A 26,194-nucleotide genomic window follows, 5' to 3' on the forward strand; every position below is an offset into this window, starting at 1 on the left:
GTTGAAGTCCCATGATTGTCATGTGATAATGCAACGATTACTTGCAATAGGTGTTCGCAAGTTTTTACCAGAATCTATATCCAATACCATCACTGAATTGTGTAATTTCTTCAAACAATTGTGCTCTAGGACATTGAACGTTTCTGATATGGAGAAAGCTAAGGATGACTTGATTGTTATTTTATGTAAGATGGAGTTGATTTTCCCTCCAGCATTCTTTGACATAATGATCCATTTGGTTTTGCACTTGCCTGATGAAGCAATATTGGGAGGACCTGTATTTATGAGGTGGATGTATCCTTTTGAAAGATACATGAAAAAATTAAAAAACTATGTCAGGAATAAAGCTCGTCCTGAAGGATCTATAGCAGAAGGATATGTTGCAGATGAGGCTTTGACATTTTGTTCAATGTATTTCAAAGGCGTGGAAACAAAATTTAATCAGCCTGATCGTAATGAAGATGCACCGTATGTGAATCGACACCTCACTGTGTTTGAATCTCAATGTCGTCCTCTTAGTAAGGGAATTCCCGTGCCCCTCGATGAAAATACTCGGAATAAAGCTGAGTGGTTCATATTGGATAATTCTCCAGAAACTAAAGTGTATTTAGAGTAAGTACATAATTAATATTCATTTTATTCTTTGTTCAATCTACTCCTTAATTAACAATATTTACATTGTTAATTAATTAACAGGGAACACCTAACTGAGGTACAACAAAGAGATATGGCTGCCAATCATAAATTGATACATAAGAAAGAGTTTCGTTCATGGTTTCATAAGAAGGTAACTTGTACTTAGCAAATTGCATACTACAAATTACATTCTCATTCTAATATATTTCTTTATTATTAGATATATGACTTGCACCAGCTTGGGTCATTAGAGCATGCTGATGAATTACTAGCTTTAGCATCTGGGTCAGATCTATTGGCTTACTCCTACCAAGCATGTATAGTGAACGGAGTTCGATTTGTTTCATACAATCGAGATCAGAATCAAATTACACAAAATATTGGAGTGTGTGTTGCTGGAACAGAAGGTTTTAACTATTACGGGCAACTTGAAGAAATACTCCAGCTGTCTTTTACTAGTTCTTATTCGGTGGTATTATTTCGATGTAAATGGTTCAATATAGATACGAAAAAAAAGAAAACCATCACTGTAAATAATATTACTAGTATCAATGTTATCGGTGAATGGTATAAAGATGAATCGTTCATACTAGCTAGTCAAGCAAAACAAGTATTCTACATCGATGATCTCGTTAGAGGACGAGATTGGAAAGTTGTCCAAGAAGTGAATCATCGGCAAGTTTGGGACTTTCCAGATGCTTCAGATATGATTGCTGATGTTGATGTTGTACATGAAACCAACTCATCGAATTTTGTTTTGACTGTGGATCTCGGAGAGTTGGTTGTTCAGCAATCTGATGTACTAGCGACTCAAGTCAACACGGCCCATCGACCTTCTTAAGTTGTTCAAGAAGATGATGGATTTATTAATGACAATGAAGATGATATGGCAGACAGTGTAGAAGAAGCAGAAGATGAGGATGAATTAATTGTCGACCTTAGTGATGATAATACTGATGATGTGTGCCCGATAGATGTTGATGTAATTAGTGAGGATAGTGACTATTCTACTTAGTTTTGTATCTAGTGTTCAATGTATTATACATATTGAGAAATAAAAAGTTCGTTTCCAAATAGCATGTTTCAAATTACCTAATCAATTGAAATAATACTCAATAAATTAATTATAAATAATAATTAAATATTAAAATAGATAGGTTAAATTACTGTCGTGTTAGTAGATGTCAGCAGATGTGGCTAGAGCTCACGGTGGAGACGCTGGCAGTGATCCTCCACCGGATCCTACTAGGATCCCGACTACATGCGACTCAGGTAATTTTTTTGTTATTTTATTTACTCACATATGTTTATCATGTATATAATAATACTCTATGTATTATTAATAAAAAAAAATACAGGAATCCCAACTAAGAAAAAGGGTCGTGGTGCAGCTATTGGAAAAGATCTAGAGGAGAGGCGGCGTAAAAATGGAAAACCATTGGAAGTAACGTTTTTCCCACGAACGTACAAGGTTGTTGGGGGCGAGCACGCTGCTTTTGTCCGCCTTGTGGGAACCCAAATTAAAACGAAAGTTCCCAGACATTACGATTCATGGGAATTAGTGCCTAAACAATACAAGGATCAGGTTCTTGGCATAATTCAGGTAAAAATAGTATTAAATATATTTTTTAAAAATTTGCCTTTAATATAGTACATATATTATTAATATGTTTAATTTTCAATTTAGTACTATTATCAAATAGCGGGCCGCGAGGATTTCTTAAAGTGTTTAGATGGTATCGATCGAGAGATGAAAGACCGATACCATAATAGGAAAACACTAAGACACGAACACTTTGAGAAACGCTACAAAGGACCGGAGGATTGGGATAAGGTTCTAAACAACCCAACCAATGATGTTAACAAGGAGGAGTGGAAGCAGATCTGTCAGTTATTTACAAGTCCACAATTTATTGCGCGCTCCATAAAGAATAAGGAAAATCGGAAGAAACAAAAGTATTCTACAACGCAGGGTACAAAATCGCTGACAGCCATCCGTTTTGAAAAAGTAAGTAAAAGATAAAATATTTATCAAAATTATGTTCTTTTAAATTATATGTTCTCTAACATTTGGGTTATATTTTTTAGATGAACCCGGAACTCCTTGAGTCATGGAAGGATTATCATTGGAAGAAAGCAACAAATGATTTCGTGAACGATGATGCTCGCCAAGATTATGTAAGTTTGAATTATATTTTTTAATATTAATAGAGTTATATTTAAGGCTGATTTTGAGTTACAAACTCAGCAAACATCCACTGATGCTTCTAATAATGATAGTCTGTCATCAGTTGATCAGGTGGAGGTGCTACAAAAAGTATTAGGCCAAAGGCGTGGACATGTGCGAGGAGTCGGCCGCAAATTGAAGGGGTCGGGGTCGGGGTCATCATCTACCCAACACTCTCACTTCAGGGAGTCTCAAGTTCCTCCTCATCATTCAAGAGAATATATAGAAAAATTGGAGAATAATCTATAGAAATTGACTGATCAAGTTAATTTCTTAACTTAATTTTTTGCACCTTCATTTCGTCCACCAAACGTTCAAATGCCGCCTGTGCCTGATAGTGACAATATTTCTAGGGCTTCGTCTTCTCAACCTCCAACTCCAACTCATCCTTCTATGTACGGGGCAGCGCCGTCTCAACATATGGTACCTCCATATATGTACGGAGCAACACCTTATCTGTGGCCGATTCAACCGTCCTCCCAGCCGTCGTATCCCTACATGTATGGAGCTGGATCGTTCACATTACCTCCCCAATATCCTTGGCCGATGCCGCCACCGCAGCAATCACAACCACAACCACCGCAACAACCACAACAAGAAAACAATAGGGAGGAGGACGAGGCAGCTGATTTAGGAGACTAGGTTTATTTTATTATTAATTATTGTTAAATTTTATGAACAATATGAATATTTGTTATGTTAATGTATTATGAATATGTACAATTGTTATTTTAATAAACTAATTTGAATATTTAATATAATATATTTATTTTTAATATATTTGTTTTCAATTATTTAAATTTTAAATAATAATTTCGATAAATAATTAATTAAAATTGTATTTAATTAATTAATTTTTTTATTTTTTTATAAATAAAATAGTATTAGGGGCGACACTGTCGACCCTGATAATATACCACGTGTAACCATTTGGGGCGACATAGTATAGTATTAGGGGCGACACGTCGCCCCTAATAATTAAGTATTAGGGCGACTAATGGAGTATCAGGGGCGACATATCGACAAAAATAATTCAAAATTTTCAAATTTTTGAGGCGACATTTCAAGTTTTAGGGGCGACTGTGTCGCCTCTGATATTTGAATATCAGGGGCGACCTTCGAGTCACCCCTAATGTTCCCTTTAGGGACATTTTTTCACGGACGACTAAGCAGGGGCAACAAGTCACCCCTAATACATATCAAGAGTGACTTTTCGAGTTATTAGGGGCGACATGCGTCGCCCCTAAAACTCATTTTTGTTGTAGTGCCTTCCAAGCTTTCCCATCAGCAGGATGACGCAATACAACATCTTCTTTTATACGTTTCTTGTGATGCCATCTCATATGTTGAGCAATGTGCCTCGATGCATATTTTCGCATTAACCTAGGGGTTAAAGGAAAATAACGCATCACTTTATGAGGCACTTTCTTTCCCTTGGTATTCTTATCCACTCATCGATCCTCCCCACAAACAGGACATTTGTTTTTTCCGGCATGTTCTTTCCAAAACAATGTGCAATCATGCTTGCAAACATGGATTGACTCGTAGCTCAATCCAAGTTTCCGCAACAACCTTTTCGCTGCATAATGTGATTTTGGAAGCTTATTTGGGGCTGGAAATGCATCATTTAACAACTCCAGCATTCCATCAAATATTTTGTTGGGAATTTTGCCCAACACTTTGAAATGCATTAACTTCACTAGGAAATTCAATGATGTGTAATTTTGACACCCGGGGAATAATGGAGCCTCAATCTCAGCAAACAAATCGTTATAATGTTGCCCACCCCTGTAGTCTGTTGTAGGTATCTCTTGATCGCACTCATTCTCTTCATATTCCTCATTGTCATTTTGCATAACATCATTGAGAACATCCATCATTTCATCTTCATCATTTTGATCTATCACTTTCCTCATTGGTATTATTTCATCCTCTCCATGCCAATGCCAATTGGTATATTTCCGTAGAAAACCATTTACAAAGAGATGATTTTCTAATACATCAATCGTCTGAAATTCAACATTGACACACCTCCTACACGAACATTTCACCAATCCCCTTGAGTCAACGCACTGCCGAGCTCTCTCGAGAAAATCCATCACACCAGCCTCATACTCATCGGATAATCGATCTGTCAAATTAATCCAGCTCTTGTCGATCGACATTGTATGAATGTAGCACTGCACGAAACACTAATCATCAAACTTACAATCAATTTGTGTGTGTGTCCTAATTCAGAGAGAGGCAAATTTAAGAGTCTTCAATAACTCACCCTCTCTGAACGGGTTTAAGGCTTCTTGTGATGAACACTAAAAAAATAAAAAATTATCACTAGGTGATAATAACACTATCATATCTTTGGTAATAATTTCTTATTACCAAAGAAAAAAACAAATAAAATTATATATGTTTTTTTAATGTCTTATGCTCTTTGAAGTTAATTATGTTGTTTTATGATATCATAACTATAATATATTTGAGTGTAAATATTATTAAAATTATTTAAATTTGACTTTTTTTTTTTCTAACTTCAAATATTAATTTTAATTTTAATAATGATTAACATTATGTTTAAAATTGGTTTTCTAATAATATAATTGTTAATTTTATTTTTACATATTAATTCAGTATTTATTAAATAACATATTTTACTTATGCTTTATTGAATAGTTTTATAAATTTACACAAATTTTTTAAGATTTGTTTAAATCGTTATAATTACTTTAAGATTTATTACTTATTTAAATAAAATTTCAAGATTAATGTTTATTTTTATTAAAATTTGGTTGCATAATGTTATTGTTAATTTTATTTAATCATAATTAAAAATATATTATACTACTTATCAATTCACTATTTCTTAAATTAGAAATTTTATTGAGTACTTTTAATTCTATAAAAAATTGGGCAGCATAACGACTGTATTTTCATATATCCCAAAATTTAAAAACCTGCAAATAACACATAAAAAAATATCTAGTCCCAGAACATACACAAAGCAATACAAATACATTGTAAATGACTATATAATTTATAATTATTACTCTAAATTTTATTAATTATTCAATTTTCTATTTAAAATATCATAATTCTACTAAAAATTAACAACAAAAACAAAGCATCAATATTCATCAACACTAAGAATAAAAAAATTAACAACAACAACAAAATTCAAATTAAATAAACAAAACTCACTCTAATAATCAAACTTTATTAACCAAATCTAATAATCTAACACTAAAATTATTTAACCCAATCTAAAAAACAAACACTCAAATATTATATTTTCATACAAACATATTTTTATAACTAAAAGTCAAATTATATACCTAAAAAATAAACTATTAAATTAATAAAGTTTCATACTAACAAATTACTTATTTATCCATATGATTACACTAACTAAATCCTACTATGTTTGGTAGGGTGGAAAGAAAATAGGAAAGATAGAAAAAATGAACTGAATAGAAAAAGTAAAGGAAAGAAAAGAAAGATATTTTCTCACCCACTTGTTTGGTGGAAAGAGAGGAAAGAAAATTACTGTATTTCCTTTGTTTGGTATTTGAGTTAAAATTGAGAGGAAAGAAATATATTGACATTTTTGCCCTTATATTTATATATTATTTATACTCATATTAATCTTTATATGTATTACTTCTTATTTTGATTCCAAAGTTTTATAAATTATCGTGCCTATTATTAAAAATTAGATTTCAAAAATAAATAAATAACTATGTCTACCATTTTCTATTTTTGTTTCTTTCTTTTCTTTCATATTCTTAAAATAAAACATATAAATAATTTATATTATAAAATTTAGACTAAAAATAAATAAACGAGTAAATATAAAAAGCTATATATATTATTTTTTAGTGTTTATAAAAATATGAAGATAAAACATAAATGAATGATTTTAACTTACAAAGTTAAAAAAAAATATTGTGAACAAATTAATGAAATAAATATAAATAGGATGTTTATATTGATAGTAGTAATGATATTCATGTATAAATAAAATAAAATAAAATAAATATTTTTAAAGAATTAATTTATTAAAAAAGAAATAGAAAAAATATAGGAGTAACACATGGTTATTTTAGTCAAATAAAATTATTAAGAATTTTCTCTCTTGTTTTCTCTCCAATTTGGAGAGAAAATATTTGTTGTGGGTCCCACCTTTTTTTTTTCATCTCGCTTTTCTTTCCTTCGACATTTTCTCTTCTACCAAACAACCTTCACTTTTGCTTCTCTTCAATTTTCTCTCCAAAACTTTCTTTCCTCCTACTTTTCTCTCCAAAGCTATATATGTATTTTACTAAAATACTACACAACATTATTTCCTCTAAATTGGATATCACTAAATTTTTAACTAATTTTCATTACTAATTATTCTTGCCTATTTTAAATACACAATCAAAAAATATATATATAATATGACAAATAACAATATATTAACAATATTAAACAAATTATACATAAAACCCCAAATATATTTATGCAAAAAATATAAAAAAAAAAACCAAAAAATTATAAAGAAAATTCGTGATACCTGTAAAACCACTTGTGAATAATGCAACACCTGAAAATAAACAAAGAAAAAACCCATTAGAGAAGACCAAAACAGAAAAATAAAATTGATAAATTTATACACAAATAAAAATGAAATATATATAAATGCATATCTTAATAGACCTTATTGCTGACTAAATCTTCTTTGGAAGGGAAGATTTATCAAAAACCAAGCTTTTGGGGGCCGAAATCCAGAAAATGGGAAAAAAATGGCGGAGAAAACGGAGAAAATGGGTTGGGGTTTTTTTTGTTTCAGAGAGAAATGAGCTCTCTGTTTGGGAAAGACGAAGTATATAAAAAACCTATACCGAGAACATGTTCTCGGTATAGCGTCCTCGGTACATCAACTAAAATGAAAAAAAACCGCATAGATATGGCACGGTTCTGAATTGTCTATACCAAGAACGTGTTCTCGGTATATGCTGTATTTTTTGTAGTGTAAGTCCTTAAAATTCATCATTAGAATCCTAACTCAAATTCTATCTTTATATTTTTTTAAAACTCACATATTTTATTAGGATACTAATTGCAAGTTCTAAAATAAGTTTTTTAAGAACTCTCTCTGAAGAGGCTTAAAAACTCCAAAGATATTTTTTTAGAAATTACGAGTGTGTGACCAGTAAAAGCTATTACCTTTGTATTAGTGATATGCATAAATTAATTGGGGAGACAGATCAGGGGTATGTTGTTGTCTTAATTTTATTGTACAAATATTTCTTATCCGTACATATATTTCTTTTTAATTTCTTTTGTGTATACATATCCTTGCGCATGAAGATTGGATTGGAAATAAATTGGCGTACTGACGAAGAGCATTAATTAATTTAAAACACAATTTGTATATGTGTATATATCTTGTCATTACGTACTCTAATAAATCAACTTCATTCAATCACTAACATCGGAAATAGTTCGTATATTTTAAGAATATCCTTGTTGCTGAGTTCTATGTTTTCCCAAAACCTAGTTTAACACGTCCTCAAATTTCTTAACTAGTAGTACCTACAACTCATGGCTACAAATACCGATTAAGTTTACAGCAATGAATTCCCCATCAACGATATCCCACAAACTTATAAAAAATGGCCATAGCGGTACTCAGCGCCTTAGACAACGCTCGTACACAATGGTACCACGTCACAGCAATAGTGATAGCTGGTATGGGCTTCTTCACCGACGCATACGACCTTTTCTGTATCACAGCCGTCTCCAAACTCTTGGGCCGTCTTTACTATTTCGATCCCGAATCATCAAAGCCCGGAAAGCTTCCTCCTAACGTTAACAACGCCGTCACTGGTGTAGCTCTGATCGGAACCCTATCCGGTCAGCTCGTCTTCGGCTGGCTTGGCGATAAACTAGGCCGCAAGAAAGTTTATGGCATCACTCTCGTCATGATGGTCATCTGCGCCATTTGCTCCGGCATTTCTTTGGGTTCCAGTAAAGAGGCAGTGATCGGGACCCTATGCTTTTTCCGGTTTTGGTTAGGGTTTGGTATCGGCGGGGACTACCCACTCTCCGCAACTATCATGTCCGAATACGCAAACAAAAAAACCAGAGGCGCTTTCATCGCCGCCGTGTTCGCCATGCAAGGCGTCGGGATAATCTTTGCTGGGCTGGTTTCCATGATAGTTTCGAAGATATTCCTCGAGTACAATAAAGCCCCGCCCTACATAGGTGGTGAATTCAATCGTGTCTTATCCACACAACCGAACGCCGATTACATGTGGCGAATTGTGTTAATGCTCGGAGCTCTCCCTGCTATTTTGACTTACTACTGGCGAATGAAGATGCCGGAAACGGCTCGGTACACGGCGTTGATAGTGGGAAATGGAAAGCAAGCCGCCATGGATATGGGACAAGTTTTAGATATAGAGATCGCAGCGGACCAAGATCAGTTGAGTCAAATCAAGGCTGCTAACAGCTACACATTATTCTCTATGGAGTTTTGGAACCGGCATGGATTGAATTTGATAGGGACGAGCACCACTTGGTTCCTACTAGACATAGCATTTTACAGTCAAAACCTGACCCAGAAAGACATCTTCCCAGCGATGGGTTTGGTCAATAAGGACATTGAAGTCAACGCACTGAGAGAGGTGTTCGAGACATCACGTGCCATGTTCGTGATCGCCTTGCTCGGAACCTTTCCCGGTTACTGGTTCACAGTCTTCTTCATCGAAAAGCTTGGTCGTTTCATCATACAACTGGTAGGGTTCTTCATGATGTCGGTCTTCATGTTGATCATAGGAATCAAGTATGAATATTTGAAGAACGACAACAAATGGATGTTCGCCGTTTTGTATGGTTTGACGTTTTTCTTCGCCAATTTCGGACCGAACAGCACCACATTCGTGCTGCCGGCCGAGCTGTTCCCGACACGGCTGAGGTCCACGTGTCACGCCATAAGCGCAGCCTCCGGTAAGGCTGGGGCGATGGTCGGAGCTTTTGGGGTGCAGAGCTACACGTTGAGTGGCTCGACAGATAAAATAAAGAAGGCGATGATGATATTAGCTGCGACGAATATGTTGGGATTTTTGTTCACATTTTTGGTGACTGAAACTAAAGGACGGTCGTTGGAAGAGATTTCGGGTGAGGACGGCAGTGAAAATGAAAAGCAGACCACGTTCAACGCCGGAAGACTGTCTATGTCCAAATCGACAAGCAGTACTAGACGGAATAACGACGCCGTTTCGCAGTGACCGAATCACATACATATAAATACAGTGATATTGTATTATAATAAAAGTATGGTATATTCTATACATATATAAGTCTCGATTGCTCCGATGCGTGCTAGGTGTGAGGTTTAGTAATGTCCAACAAATAAAAATAAACAGTTTTAAATTTTATGTATATTTATAACTTGAGAAGTATAAATATATAAACAAAGGGCTAATACTTTAGTCCCTCATAGAGTCCTTCAGTTTGGGGTCCTTTTTTTGCAGAGTCAAATTTTTATAGGAGTTTGTCTCTTTTTCATATTTACTTTTGACTTACAATGATCGGTTGTGTGAACCGGTTAGAAAGTTGCTGGTGATGTGGGTATAAAAAGTAAGGGCAAAAAAGTAATTTCCTGTCAAAAAATATATACAGTTGAGGACTTGATCTTGATCGTAAACTTAATATGAATTTGAGAGATATTTACGATTTTGGTAACGTAAGCATTGTGCTTCCGCCAAGTGATTTATATGTTATATTGAGTGAGACGCAACAATAACCACGTAAGTAAAACTGATATATATTTTGTAGTTGTTTCATAAGATTTTTTTTAAGTTTTTTCCTGGAGATGTTTCATTTATTCCCCAACAATCCTAACTCTCCTCCCATCAATCATAAATATATATGCATATATATATATATATATATACATATATCATTTTCAACAACATATCGAAAAATTTAAACATCATTCATAAAAACAAATTATAAAAATGCACACAAAACCTTATTTGAACTAACCCAAGGCCACCATCACGTGCGAAGAGCTCTGTTAGCCACCGTTAGCGAAGAACTCGACCCACCGTAATGGAGAAGTTGAGCCACCGTTTATAGCCTCGTGCCTGTGCTCTACGCCTTGTCGCCGCCAACCCAGGAGAATGAAAGAGATGGAGATATTTTACAACCAGTAGAAATGACTGATTCATGGAGTATATCCAAAAAAATATGTACAATTGATGACTTGATCGTAAACTTAATATGAATTTGAGAGATATTTACGATTTTGGTAACGTAAGCATTGTGCTTCCGCCAAGTGATTTATATGTTATGTTGAGTGAGACGCAACAATAACCACGTAAGTAAAACTGATATATATTTTGTAGTTGTTTCATAAGATTTTTTTTAAGTTTTTTCCTGGAGATGTTTCATTTATTCCCCAACAATCCTAACTCTCCTCCCATCAATCATAAATATATATGCATATATATATATATATATACATATATCATTTTCAACAACATATCGAAAAATTTAAACATCATTCATAAAAACAAATTATAAAAATGCACACAAAACCTTATTTTGAACTAACCCAAGGCTACCATCACGTGCGAAGAGCTCTGTTAGCCACCGTTAGCGAAGAACTCGACCCACCGTAATGGAGAAGTTGAGCCACCGTTTCTAGCCTCGTGCCTGTGCTCTACGCCTTGTCGCCGCCAACCCAGGAGAATGAAAGAGATGAAGATATTTTACAAACCTGGTTGATTGATTGATAAAGAGTAATAGACCCCACCGAAAAAAAAATTCTAACCAGTTACAGGTTTTTAAGGGTAGTGTGGTATTTTAATAAATTTTTACAAAATAAATTGATCCAATGACTGACAATCTTTATAGTTAAATCTAATGGTTAAAAATTTATGATGGATTTAGTCCATCCAAAGCAAGTGAGGGACTAAATAATTGCCCTAAACAAAGGTTTGGCCGGTTTGTTTTCACAATATTAGTATTTTCTTACATTTATTCATAACCATCTAAACTCACATATTTTTAGTAACTAGGTTTAAGTTTTTTTTTCACCGAATCTTACAAATATTTAATAAATATACTTTTAAAATTAATTAAAAAAATACGACAGAATAAATATTTAATAATTATATTAATATAATTTATTTTGTAGGGAATAATATCAATATAAATTTAAATATTATAAAATTTTATTATTACAATAATATTTAATAATTATTAAGTGCAAGTAAGCATGTTTGTTTAGTTTTGTTTTAAAAATTTATTAGTTATTTTTATTAAATTTTTATGACTGTCATATAAATTTTAAATAAATAATCAATATTATATATAAAAGAATGACATAAATATATTGAAAGAAAAATTAAACTAAAATATTGTTTATGGTTTTTTCTTAAAAAATAATAATATGATAACATTTTAGATCATAAACTACCATATTTAAGGTATAAAAATTCAAGATATTATTCAAATTAGACATCAATGATTGGAGAATAAACTTATTTATTATTGATAGAAGATAAATGTTATTATAATTTCTTATGTAGTTATACAATCAAATTATTTGTACACACATGAGACCTATATATGATGTATTTATATTGTTTGTTGTTATTTAATATGAATATATAATTATATAAGTAAGTAAAAAAAATAACATGTTTTCTTTTTGGATATAAATGATAAAAAAATTAATAAAAATTAAGATTATGTATTATATTTAATTATAATAATGATATCTTATAGTATTTGAATTTACATTAATATAATTATTAAATATTTAGTCTTGTATTAAATATTATTACAATAATGGCATTTTATAATATTTTAATTTATATTAATATAATTACTATATATTTATTCCATTAAATAATAATATTTGAATTTATATTAATATAATTATTAAATATTTATTTTTAATTGATTTTAAAGATATATTATGTTAAATATTGTAATATTCCATTCAAGTTAATAAAACAACCATTAAAACCAAGAAATTTTTTTAAATACACACTTTTTATATAGAAAAGATATTAATATAATTCCAAATATTATAAAATATCATTATTATAATAATATTTAATGCATAATCCTAATTTTTATTTTTTTAAAACACGTCGCACTTTTTTATTATTACTTAACACTACTATAAAATTGTACTTAGATGACGAACATGAGACGACTGTTTTTGTAGAAATGTCTTCTCGTGTTAAAAATAGATACATGATGACAGACTCTCCAGAACTATCGTTCTATGTAAGCCAAAACATCAATGAGACTGTTGTAGCACCCTGGATAACCAAGACCGTTACACTGTGTATTTTAAAATAGTGCAAGACTTGCTAATCAAGTCGCTTGAACATAAATGTGATCCTAAAGTCAACTAACAGGTTACGGTTAAAAGATTTTGATCATAAACTGTTAATTTTCATTAAAAACAAATGTTTGATACATGGGATCCCCAAAACAGGGTTTATGCAATAAATACAACTCCTAAAAGCCAATACAACAAAAGTCAGTCTAACGGAGAAATACAATTTAGAGCTCTATTCCTGTAACTTTCCCTCAGCCGTGGCGGTCGAGTAGCTGGCGATGTACACTCTGCCCCATAGCTCTCCAACTCATGGTTGGTCCAGTTTCCCTTTGCCTTTACCTGCACCACGTAGCACCCGTGAGCCAAGGCCCAGCAAGAAAATTATAAACAACAAATACATATAGCAGTAGTAGCATTCAATCAACTTTAGTCCAACTAATTCAATTATTCAACAGAGTACAGGCATTGAGCTAAACAACGGTAAACATGTATTTTCAAGCATACATCTTAATCAATAATGCAAATGTTCAAGGTCGGCGCTCTTAGGACGAGCCCTCTGTTTATCTAGTTGATCCCGGCTCGCTTAAGCTGAGCTGCGTTCAGTACGCTTATCACCAGCCCCGGCACCCTTAGGTCGTACATTCATATAACACATAATGATCATATAATTACATAATACATTCATTTAATAGCATGGAATCTCGGTCCCGTTCACAACCACACGAGTGCATTTTTCTTACCTCGAATCCCGAGCGATAAATAAAGTGCGGTCCCGAGCACGATCCTTAGTCTTGAGCCTTAACGATAATCCTAATCACAATAACAATGGGTAACTATCAATCACTAATTCAAATAAATGTTTTGGAAACAAATACTAGCCTCTTGGACCTCAAATTCTACTAAACCGGGTAGTAGAATTCGTCCCGAGCGCTTAGGTTCGAAACCACGTGCCTCCCCGAGTCTAAAAGCCTAAGCTCCCTTTATTTTCCATTTAGGGCCGCAACTTTCACATAAGGGTCGCGACACGCCCCTTAGACAGAGGCCCAGCCCTCCATGTTGGAGGACACAGGTCGCGACTTGCACCCCCCTGGGTCGTGGCGCGCCTAGATAATCAGAGGCACCCCAACCACTTCAAGCATGCGGGCCGCGGTGCCTGAAGAACAGGGTCGCAACCCGAGGCCCCAAACCCAGAAATTCTACCCTTTTTTCCAATGTCTCCCTCGAGTCCAAGCCTTAATATTCAACCCAAACCTTCAGCCAAACTAAGAATTGAACCCAGAATTCTTATCCCTATAACCTAAACATGATATCCAATCTTATAAGCAATTCTTACTCTTCCTAACACCCAAGACCAGCCTTAAAAATCATTCGCATGCAAGCTCTAAGCTCATCATCATTTCAATAGAATTCAATAATCATAGGTTAGGTTTTTACCTGAATTGATAGCTTGAATCCCCCAGCTAGACTCTGTCCACTTCTAGCCTTAACTCCTTAGGTTCTTCTCAGTCCAAACTCAGCTCAATTCCCAGCTTATTCTCTTAGCATCTCCTTCAAAATTCAGAGGTTCCCCTTAGTTCTAGAGAGAGGAAAAGAAACATGTATGTGGGAGAGTGAAAGATATCAAATGTGTTCCACTACATTATGGTATTTCCCTAATATTTCTGAGTATATCCCTTGCTTAAACAAAAACCAAATCGCCCCTAAGTTTTTTCCTAGCCCTCTAGTTGTCTCTAGGGGTAAAATGCACTAGAATAAATCTAATCTTTACCTACCAATATTTATTCCTAAGATTTATTGGTAGGTAAATATTGCCAATATTATAACATTTTGGAAGGATGATTATCTACTAATAATATGGGTAAGTAAAGAGTGTTACCCTACACATATACTGAAGGGAATTTTTTTTGCATTTGGCGTCTATGTTTCCCTCTTATCATTTTAACTTTTCATTAAAAATGATGTTGAGTTGTGTGATGATGTGTTAAAAATATCTTACATGTCATCTTTCTTATCCTACATGTATTGCCTTATCATCATATTTCTAACATGTCATATTATTTTTAACAAATGGTACAGATCTTAAAAATAAACACTACACAAAAAAAATTAAAATTAAATTAATTCTAACGATCCAGGAAAAAAAAAAATCATCATAATATAATTTTTCTCATTTAGCCCTTTCACACACACAAAAAAAAAAAAAACCATCTAGTCACTCCCTCTTAGAAAACTGGTTGAAGCAGACGAATCTCATAGAACCAGTCGAGCCACCAGCCGAAGTCGCCGTCCATTAATTTCTCCTAGGTAAGTTTTTTATTTCTTTTTTCTGTAGATTTCTTTTTTGATTTCTATTTTTCCGTTCTTAACTTTTTTTGCTTTGTTCATTTTGAAATCAAACAAATGATATGAATCATCTTCTACGCCTATTGCGAACCAGGCGCCTTTCCACTTCTCAGTACCAAATCATCTTCATCTTCATCTTCTTCTCTGCTGTGACTCACTCTTTTGATATGTAAGTTACTACACTACAAGAAATACACTCTTTAGAGGCGACATTAATAGTGGCGACCGAAAGTCGCCGCTGATATAAGACGGTTAATTTTTTTATTTAAAAATATTACTAGCGGCGACATTTTTACTATTAGCGGTGACATTTATCGCCACTAATATTTTTAAAATGTCATAAAAAAAATGTGGGAAATAATTTTAAAATATCGTAAAAAAAAGTGGGAAATTTCCCTCCAACAGGATATTAGCGACGACATATTACATAATAGCGGCGACATGTGCTGCTGCTAATATTCAACACGTTGATTAAAAAAATATCTGCGGCGGCTATTAGCAGCGACACATGTTGCCGCTAATAGTCGACACGTTACAAGGTCCCAACCCTAAAACATAACCATTTCATATGTTTATATTTGGGCCGCCGTTCACGTCTTCCATCTCTCCCTCTCCGCTAAGAACGTGCGCAGCAGCACAAGAAGAGGCTGGCGAAGCTCACGGCAGACTCAGACGGTTTCGTCGCTTCAATCTTGGACTGGTCTTGGTAAGCTCATGGCAAACTCCTTATTATTTATATATATATTCTGTTTTTGTTTATATATATATTCTGTTTGTATTCTATATATACTCTATTTATATATATATACACTTTGTAGATGAAACTCAATATACCCATTTTTCTTTGATCTCCCTCATACCCATTTTTCTTCCCTCTCATAGGCGACACTCTGCTTCCCTCTCCATCTGGAATTTTCTAGCTTTCTTTACAAGAGAAGTTTGAATCCTTCAACTTTTTGGACAAGCAGTAAGTATTTTTTATTCTTTTTGTTGGGCCCAAAATATTCGGCCTGAAAATCCTTTCCTCATTTACCGAACATTCAAAACGGTACGTTTTGATATGCAGAATCTCCGAAGGCAGAAGCCATGGGTTAGAGGCTGCCCCGCCTCTAACCTCTGGACGAGAAATTCAAAATTAGTATTTTTTGGAGGGAAATTCGGTTATTTTTTCCCACCATTCCAGGGTTTGCTTGAACTAACTAACTGCTTTACATATTTTGTCCTATAAATATAAGATTGATAGAAAAGTAAAGGGATCAGACTTTGGACTGACTTAAGCATCAGAGTGTCTTTCTTGCAGGTGACCCCGACGAGTCAAAGCAAACTTCATCACCGGAATAGTGAAAAAGCATCGTCTATCGTTGGATTGCACCTCCAGATATAGAAAGACAAATTGTTGCCTCAACAATTGGCGGCGTCTGTGGGAAACGAAAAACATTTTGGCCTTAGCCACATCCTCGAATCAAGAAATCAAGAACCCTCTTTTTGTGTCCAAGATCCTCTAAAAACCCAGGAATCATGCCACCAAAAGGCAACGAAGTGTCGGGTCCAGTCGCATAGAGCGTCCCTCCGGCAGACGTGGGCGACCAGATCGACAGGATGTGTCGCCTGCTGGAAGCGAGCCAGCAGTGGTCCGACGAAGCAATCAAGACATTGACCAAAGCTTAGGCTAGGCTCAAAGCTGAGATTGCTGAGCTGCGCAGATCCGGTGACACCACGCGCAATACCCAAGCCAACAACAATCTCGACTCTGGTAGACCCGAAGTTCCAATCGACCGCATCAGTTCCCCTCAGCAAAACACGAACCTCGGTAGTGAAAGATCCCAAGGCCTCCTGCCACCCTCCGAGGTCAAAGAATGACAAGCCCCACTTCGTGACACACATACACGGAAGGAAGCAGAACCCATCGGATCCGCTCGGCCAACAGCCGAAATCCGGCCTCAACAAACCACACGTCAAGCCACGCACGATACACCAACTGAAGACCGTGTTCCCTCGATCCGGTTCTTAGACAGTTGGAAAAGAAGATATGATGAGAGAAATGATGCAGAAGTTCTCAGACGGGCGATCCGTTTATGCCACCAAGCATTTGGATCTAGTGTCAAGAACCACTGAGAAATCTCCTATCTCAAAGTGGATTCAGAATGAGCCTAAGCCCCGGGACTTCATCATCCCTTCCTTGCCTGCATTTAATGGAAAGGGAGATCCGTTAAACCATTTATTCCAATTTTAGCAGAAAATGGCATTAGAAGCTAACAACGAAGCTATTCAATGCAAGGTCTCTTCAACAACTTTCTCCGGGCCAGCTTTGTTGTGGTTCCGATAGTTAAAGTCCGGATCCCTCAACAATTTTAGTGACCTCCGACGGACCTTTTTACAACAATATAGTGCGAACCGAGAGGCACCAAGAACAATGGCTGACCTCTATCGGATTGAGTAAGGGGAAAATGAACACCCGAAAGCATATTTACAGTGTTTCATTGACCTCGTGCATCAAATCCACGACGTCGATCCAATTACCGCAGCCAATCTCTTCGTCAAAAGCTTGCAGGTGGGATCTCTTTTACATGAAAATCTCACCATGACGCCACCCTACGACATGGCAGAAGTGCAGACCCGAGTCGAGGGTGTCTTCAGGGTCTTGGAATTTCGAGAACGTGCGCAGAAGAAGTCTGCGCTCATCTCTGCTCCACCAAAAAATAACCCTCCGCCACCTGATAGAGATGACAAGAGGAAGCGAAACCAAACAGATCACGCGAAGGAAGGAAAGAGGCCAAGACAGGATCGACAGTCACCACGATACCCTTCCTTCGAATACACCGTCCCGCAAGAAGTCATTTATGAAGAAAATAAAGAAAGATCTATCTGGCGAGAGCCCTATAAAATTACCGCTCCTTCTGACAGGAGGGATAAAAGCAGGTACTGCCTCTTCCATAAAGATCACGGTCATACGATCGCTGAATGCCATAACCTGAACAATCAGATTCAAGCCCTCATGAGGAGTGGGAGGCATACCCAATACATCAAGGAGGCAGGCAGACCCGGCACCTCGCGGCATAATCCCGCTTCTGCCCCAGCACCGCAAGCGTCAGATCCCGTGCACATAGCCTCAGATAGTTTTCAGGAGCCTCTTAAGCAAGTCCCTATGATCCATGGAATCGTGGAACTCACTGAGAGCCAAGAGCATATCACCAAAATCCACAAGAGGATGGAAGAACGAGTGAAGCGATACAAATCATTAGGCCACACGGTCAATCTTGTCACTTCAGAGGACAGAAGTTATCCAGCCTCTGTAATCACCTTCACCGATGATGACCTGAAGGGCGTACACCTACCCCATGATGATCCACTCGTCATTTCACTACAGGTTGACCATTGCCAGCTGGGCAGATTTCTAATTGACGGGGGTAGTGGGGTCAACATCCTCTTTTGGGAAGCCTTCCAGAAAATGGGGCTAGCGGAGAATCAGATCCGGCCCACCACCACACCCATTTTGGGATTCAATAGCCAAAGAGTATATCCGAAAGACGTCATTCGATTGACTGTGGTGGCCGCAGAACGCACCCTGCCAGTAGACTTTCTCATTATAGATTCCACCACAAGCTACAACGCCATCATGGGGAGAAATTGGATCCACATGATGCAGGGGGTAGTCTCAACTTTGCATCAGGTGATGCAGTGTCAATCACCCAACGGGCGCTACATCGTCGACATCAAGGGCTGCCAGAAGCAGGCCAAAAAGTGCTTCCTTACCTTGAAAGAAATAAATAGTTCTGGCACTGCCTCCCATAACAACTCCCCTGACAAATAGCAATTACAGCAGGACCTACCAGCATGCCTCAAAGGGATTGATCTAGAGGAAGATCAAGAAAAACCCCTAGTTACACTAGATACCTTAGAACAAATATGTCTAGATGACGATGACCCATCTAAGATAGTGCTGGTAAGTACCAAGCTCTCTCAAGAAGAAAGACAGAACCTCATACAATTTCTCAAAGCTAGAATGGGAACTTTCGCCTAGTCTCCGTACGACATACCCGGAATAGACCCCTCCGTCATTAATCACAGCCTAAATATTTCAAATAGCTTCCCACCTGTCAAGCAGAAGTAGAGGAGGTTCGCTCCCGAAGTAAATCAGGTCATACAAGAGGAGGTGCAACGGCTCCTGAGCACAGGGGCAATAGAAGAATGCTTATATCCCAGTTGGCTTGCCAACCCCGTCGTGGTCCCAAAGAAGAATGGAAAAAAAGAGAGTATGCATAAACTATGTTGAGTCTAGTTTTTGTCATGTTTAGGTGATGTTTTTAGTAGTCTTTTATTTCATTTTTCTTTCATTTAGTGTGGGTTTATGATTTGTTTGTCTGTCTTTGTGAATATCAGGAAGAATTGAGCACGTGGAAGAAAATGTCAAAGAAAGGGAAAAAATAACCAAGTTTTTCAACATATTTCAAGAAAGAATGCCTCTCAACATAATTTGGAAGTGTTGGTGAATTTTTGGGATGAAAACTTGAAAAAATGAGAAATCCCTTAAGAGCCACGGCATGGGCAAAAGAGAGCCACGGCTAGGTGGTGAAACAGAACCATTGTTTTGAAGGAGATCCTCGAGCCGCGGCATAGCTAGAGAGGGCTGCGGCATTGATGGGCATTTTGCCCATAATTCTTCACACGGGCCGCGGCATGGCTACATAGGGCCGCGACATAGAAAGAGCTTTTCGCCCAGGAATTTTAACACGGGCCGCGGCATGGTACAAATAGGGCCGCGGCCCGCCTCCTTAAAAACTTGAGTCCTAGGTTTTAATTTGGCGAAAAAGAGAAGAGAAAGAGGGGGACGCACGGACAGAGAAGAGATTCTTGGTTTTGAAGGCTGAACCTTAGAGTATTTTTACATGTTTTTCTTCTTCCTAATGTTATCTTTAATTTCTGTTGTAATTAGCATTATGGTTATGAACTAATTTTCTGTTTAGGATGTTTAATTGAATCACTTGAATCCCTATTATGAACAAATGTAATTTCAATCCTCTTCTTCTTCAATCTATTTCAATTCCATATAACCTGTTCTTATAGACAGATTACTGATTGGCCATCTATAGTCAGACATACATGTTTTTAGATCAAAATCTGAGAAGTGAGATTTAAATCTGCTGTGGTTATATTGGTCATAATTCTAATTTCGAACGAAAGTATCTGAATTAATTGTGTAAATATTTATTAAGTTGTCAAGTTTAATGCTACCTTTGTGGTTCAATTTACCATAGAAATATAGGAAATTGTCACTTAGGTTGAGTTTATAATTCATAGTATGATTATAGGCTGTTGTATCAACTTGTTAATTGAATTAGGTAAAAAGAAGAAGAACTCATACCTTGCATTAGGGAATAATAGGGAGGATTGTTGATGAAATTATATGTCCTATTTGTTTATTCAATGATTGAATTAAAAGTTTTACTATTAGTTGTTATTCCCTTTGATTTTTCAATTGTTGTTTCTGTACTTTATAGTTTCTTTTGCTGCGTTTATAAAAAAATCAAGAAATTTAATTTATCAAATAGAACAAGAAATTAAGTGATTGGTAATTGATAAATCAGTCCTTGAGGACGATACTTGGTTCTACCATTTTATTACGAATTGCGACTGTGTGCACTTGCATAGCAAAAATATCGCAACAAGTTTTTGGCGCCGTTGTCGGGGACTGAAAACAATTATCAATATCAGTCTAATTAATTTTTATTCTAATTTGGTTTTAATTTCTCTTGTTTCTAATCTGTTTAGTTGCTTAATTTGTCTATCTCAGGTGAATTTTGGTATATGCGTGGCAGAAGAGGAGCAGACAATCTTGTTCCCTTGAATCCTGAGATTGAAAAGTCCTGCAAGCAAAACAGAAAGAATAAGAGGGAGGCCCAAAAATCTGTGAAGATGGCACAGAATGAAGGGGACGGCAGGAATGCTTTAATTCCTGAAATTGTACAAGGGGGTTAGGCTCAAAACAATGCTGAGAGGAGCCTGAGAGATATTATGCTGCCCACTCTGATGGGAGTACAAAACAGTATACGCCCACCAGCTGTAGAGGCCAACAATTTTGAAATCAAGCCAGCTATTCTACAAATGGTGCAATCCTCTGTGCAATTTAATGGGTTGCCTTCTGAAGATCCTCACACCCATTTGTCTAATTTTCTGGAATTGTGTGGAACCTTCAGATACAATGGGGTGAGTGATGATGCAATTAAACTGAGCTTTTTCCCATTTTCTCTGAGGGACAGAGCTAAAAGTTGGCTGAACTCGCTGCAACCAAACTCTATTGTCACCTGGCAAGATCTAGCTCAGAAGTTTCTGTCAAAATTCTTCCCTCCGTCCAAAGCTGGTAAATTGAGGGGAAAGATCAATAACTTTTGCCAGAATGATGGAGAGTCATTGTATGAAGCTTGGGAACGGTTTAAGGAACTCTTGAGAAGATGTCCTCATCATGGCATTGAACAGTGGATGTTAGTACAAAATTTCTACAATGGTGTATGTCCTACAACCAGAACCATTATTGATGCTGCAGCGGGTGGTACTTTTATGAGCAAGAGTGCAACTGGTGCTTATGAGCTGCTAGAGGACATGGCCACAAACAATCATCAGTGGTCAGAAGAAAGATCATTAGGATTCAGAAAGGTAGCTGGGGTGCATGTGCTGGATGCAATCACTGCTCTAATAGCACAAGTAGCCTCCTTGATAAAACAGTTACAACAGAGCATTGTATCTGCTAATGCGGTTCAAATGGCAGCTAGGTGTGAAATCTGTGGTGGTCCTCATTTTTTTTATCAGTGTCCTACCAATATTAATAATAACATTCCGATGGATCAAGCTCAGGTTCAAGCGGTGGGAAACTTTCAGAGGCCAGTGAATAATCTATTCGCCAATACTTACAATCCTGGGTGGCGAAATCATCCTAATTTTTCTTGGAGGAATAATCAGGGCCAGCAACCTCAGTTTCAGGGGCAATTTCAGAATAATATGCCTCAGCCACCAATGCATCAAGGCTCTTCATCACAGCAGCCTAGGCCTCAACAGTCAATGAATCAAGCTCCACCTGAAAGGCCTAATGAATTGCAAGCTGCATTATTGACTCTCACCAACACTCAAACACAGTTTATGACAGAAACTCGCTCATCCATCAGGAATCTTGAGATGCAAGTTGGTCAATTGGCAAATATGTTACAAAGTAGGCCTCAAGGAAATTTGCCAAGTAATACAGAGGTGAATCCTAAAGAGCAGTGCAATGCAATCTCTTTGAGGAGTGGGAAGAAGTTGGAAGAGCCAGTCAAGAAGTCTATACCTGCACCAAAAGTTGAAGCTGAGAATGAGGGTAAGGTAGAAGAAGAGGTTATTGAAGACCTTGAGAAGAATCAGTCACCAGTGAGTTATGAGCACCACATCAAGATTCCATATCCTCAGCGACTTCAAAAGAAGACTCTTGACAAACAATTTTCGAAGTTTCTAGATATTTTTCGAAAGCTTCACATTAACATACCTTTTGCCGAGGCACTTGAACAAATGCCAAGTTATGTGAAGTTTATGAAGGAAATACTGTCCAAGAAGAGGAAGATGGAGGACTATGAGATGGTGGCACTCACTGAAGAGTGCAGCGCCATTCTGCAAAGGAAGCTTCCTCAGAAACTAAGAGATCCTGGGAGTTTCACAATACCCTGCACTATTGGGAATTTTGAGAGCATGAATGCTCTATGTGATTTGGGGGCGAGCATTAATCTAATGCCGCGTTCTGTGTTCAAAAGATTGAAGCTTGGGGAAGCAAGACCTACAACAGTGACTCTTCAGTTGGCAAACAGATCAATAGCACATCCTCGGGGTATTATTGAAGATGTTTTGGTAAAAGTAGACAAGTTCATCTTCCTAGCACACTTTATTATACTTGATATGGAGGAGGATGCCAATGTCCCAATCATTCTTGGAATACCATTCTTAGCCACAGGACGAGCTTTAATTGACGTACAAAAGGTGGAGTTAAGGTTGCGAGTCCAAAATGAGGAAATAAGTTTTAATGTTTTCGCAGCAACTGCAATTCCTACCTGTTGTAGAGTTGATGTGGTGAATGATGGTCAAGATTCAATTGGTAAGAAGAAGAAGAAGGCCAAAGAAAGATTTCAAACAGTTCGACGTCGTATGAAAAGATTATTGTGTGGCAAGATTGAAGGTTTCGATGACATTGGGGATAATTTCAATATTCTCAACAGTGGAAGGGAATTCTCTTCGTATGACACGATGGCTCTTAAGGATGCAAGGGGTGCCCACCACCTCCGCCATCCTGAACTCAAGCCCCCACCTCCTCTGCCATACTGATGTGGCGTCAGGTAAGTTCTCTTCCTTTGTTCTTTTCTTTATCACATTGGGGACAATGTGCATCTTCAATTTCAGGGGGAGCTTATTTTGTTTATTTTTATTTTGTGCGTTGTTTAGTTTAGCTTTTAGTCTCTTGTGTTATTTTCTGTGGTTGTTTAGTGTAACTGTTAAGCCATCATTATTGTCTGTTGTTGCTTTGTCTTTGCTCGTGAAAAGGAAATTGAATTCAACTGTGTGCTTGGTTTAATTGTTTTAGAGTTTAATTTAAAAGTTTTGTGGGAAATTTTTAATATGTTTTGAAAATGCAACATTTTGGATTTCATTATATATGTTTGACTAGGGTTGGTGGTATGACAATTTGAATCTGATAGAACTTGCATTATTTGGCCTTTGAGGCGAAATCCTTGATGACATGTGTTTTGAAAAGTGATTTAGCCAATTTTATTGGATCGATTGTGCTTTTCCAGCTAACCCGTGAAAATTTATCCTTAGTTACCCTTTTTGAGCCATAAACCTGGTTTTTGTTCTTGATTATACTATTTGAGCCTAAATTTCCTAACTTCATTATTTTTTTTCTATTCCTTTTCCTTTGTTATCATAAGCATATAATTTGTGGGAAAGAAGAATGGAAAATAGTGAGGTATTGGTATGATTTGAATGTAGTATGATTGTACAAAAAGAAGAGAGAGAGAGAGAGAAGTTTTGAGATTATGAAAAAGAAAAAAAAAACAAATCATTTTGTCACACTCCTTGATTTTATTTATATTGAAAATATTAAGTTTGGGGGAGAATGATTTCAAAAAAAAAATGATATAAAAAGAAAAGAAGAAAATGATGAAAGTGTTGTAATCTCTCTCTCTCTCTCTAATTGTATAAAAGGATGATTTTTGGTGTGGTGAAGAGAAATTTGGCTGGTTTCAAGGTTTTTATGCTTATGGTAACGATTGAGCCTAAATGAAAATTTCATCTATCCTTGCCTAAGCCTAACGCTATAACCTGTGAAAGTCCTTTTGATTTCAAAACACGTGTTATTGACATTAGTGGAGAAGGTCAAGTAGTGCAAGCATATTGAAAAATTTGGTTTGTGGAATTGTCTGGAATGAGTTGAGCATATATGATAGAGTCCAAGTGTTGTAGTCATTTTCGTTATATATTATTGATTTCCCTAATTGAACTTTACAAATTGGACTTTAAGGCAATTGAGCTGAAATTCTGGTTATTAATATTGCAATTGAGATTTCATGAGTTTTGGCAAAGCAATGTAGATGGTAATGATGGTTTAGCTTGTTCGTTTTGTGTTTGGTTCTTTTTGTTAGTTTAACTTGGTCTTTACTCGAGGGCGAGTAAAGGTTAAGTTTGGGGGAGTTTGTTGAGTCTAGTTTTTGTCATGTTTAGGTGATGTTTTTAGTAGTCTTTTATTTCGTTTTTCTTTCATTTAGTGCGGGTTTATGCTTTGTTTGTCTGTCTTTGTGAATATCAGGAAGAATTGAGCACGTGGAAGAAAATGTCAAAGAAAGGGAAGAAATAACCAAGTTTTTCAACATATTTCAAGAAAGAATGGTTCTCAACATAATTTGGAAGTGTTGGTGAATTTTTGGGATGAAAACTTGAAAAAATGAGAAATCCCTTAAGAGCCACGGCATGGGCAAAATAGAGCCGCGGCTAGGTGGTGAAACAGAACCATTGTTTTGAAGGAGATCCTCGGGCAGCGGCATAGCTAGAGAGGGCCGCGGCATTGATGGGCATTTTGCCCATAATTCTTCACACGGGCCGCGGCATGGCTACATAGGGCTGCGGCATAGAAAGAGCTTTTCGCCCAGGATTTTTAACACGGGCCGCGGCATGGTGCAAATAGGGCCGCGGCCCGCCTCCTTAAAAACTTGAGTCCTAGGTTTTAATTTGGTGAAAAAGAGAAGAGAAAGAGGGCGACGTACGGACAGAGAAGAGATTCTTGGTTTTGAAGGCTGAAGCTTAGAGTATTTTTACATGTTTTTCTTCTTCCTGATGTTATCTTTAATTTCTGTTGTAATTAGCATTATGATTATGAACTAATTTTTTGTTTAGGATGTTTAATTGAATAACTTGAATCCCTATTATGAACTAATGCAATTTCAATCCTCTTCTTCTTCAATCTATTTCAATTCCATATAACCTGTTCTTATAGACTGATTACTGATTGGCCATCTATAGTCAGACATACATGTTTTTAGATCAAAATCTGAGAAGTGAGATTTAAATCTGCTGTGGTTATATTTGACATAATTCTAATTTAGAACGAAAGTATCTGAATTAATTGTGTAACTGTT

General features: G+C 36.3%; 2 protein-coding genes and 1 non-coding gene across 3 annotated transcripts; 2 read left to right on the plus strand and 1 right to left on the minus strand.

Moving 5' to 3' along the window:
* The first annotated feature begins 8,511 nt into the window (after nt 1–8,511).
* On the plus strand, nt 8,512–10,131 carry LOC133778934 (low affinity inorganic phosphate transporter 4-like). Its single transcript, XM_062218945.1, has one exon. It carries the CDS (start codon nt 8,515–8,517, stop codon nt 10,129–10,131), a length of 1,617 nt encoding a protein of 538 aa, XP_062074929.1. The 5' UTR covers nt 8,512–8,514.
* Nucleotides 10,132–18,132: 8,001 nt separating this feature from the next.
* Nucleotides 18,133–19,362, plus strand: LOC133778935 (uncharacterized). The gene has a single exon (XM_062218946.1). It carries the CDS (start codon nt 18,133–18,135, stop codon nt 19,360–19,362), a length of 1,230 nt encoding a protein of 409 aa, XP_062074930.1.
* A 2,549-nt stretch (nt 19,363–21,911) lies between these two features.
* On the minus strand, nt 21,912–22,018 carry LOC133780964 (small nucleolar RNA R71). The gene has a single exon (XR_009869767.1). It is a non-coding gene; the product is annotated as a small nucleolar RNA R71 (small nucleolar RNA).
* Between the last annotated feature and the right edge of the window lie 4,176 nt (nt 22,019–26,194).

The sequence above is a fragment of the Humulus lupulus genome, chromosome 5 (genome assembly GCF_963169125.1).
Source record: "Humulus lupulus chromosome 5, drHumLupu1.1, whole genome shotgun sequence".
In the NCBI taxonomy this organism is placed as follows: domain Eukaryota; kingdom Viridiplantae; phylum Streptophyta; class Magnoliopsida; order Rosales; family Cannabaceae; genus Humulus; species Humulus lupulus.

Bases quoted from the DNA above. Each gene is read 5' to 3' on its own strand.
- LOC133778934 (XM_062218945.1), top strand. From the start codon at position 8,515: ATGGCCATAGCGGTACTCAGCGCCTTAGACAACGCTCGTACACAATGG.
- LOC133778935 (XM_062218946.1), top strand. From the start codon at position 18,133: ATGACGCCACCCTACGACATGGCAGAAGTGCAGACCCGAGTCGAGGGT.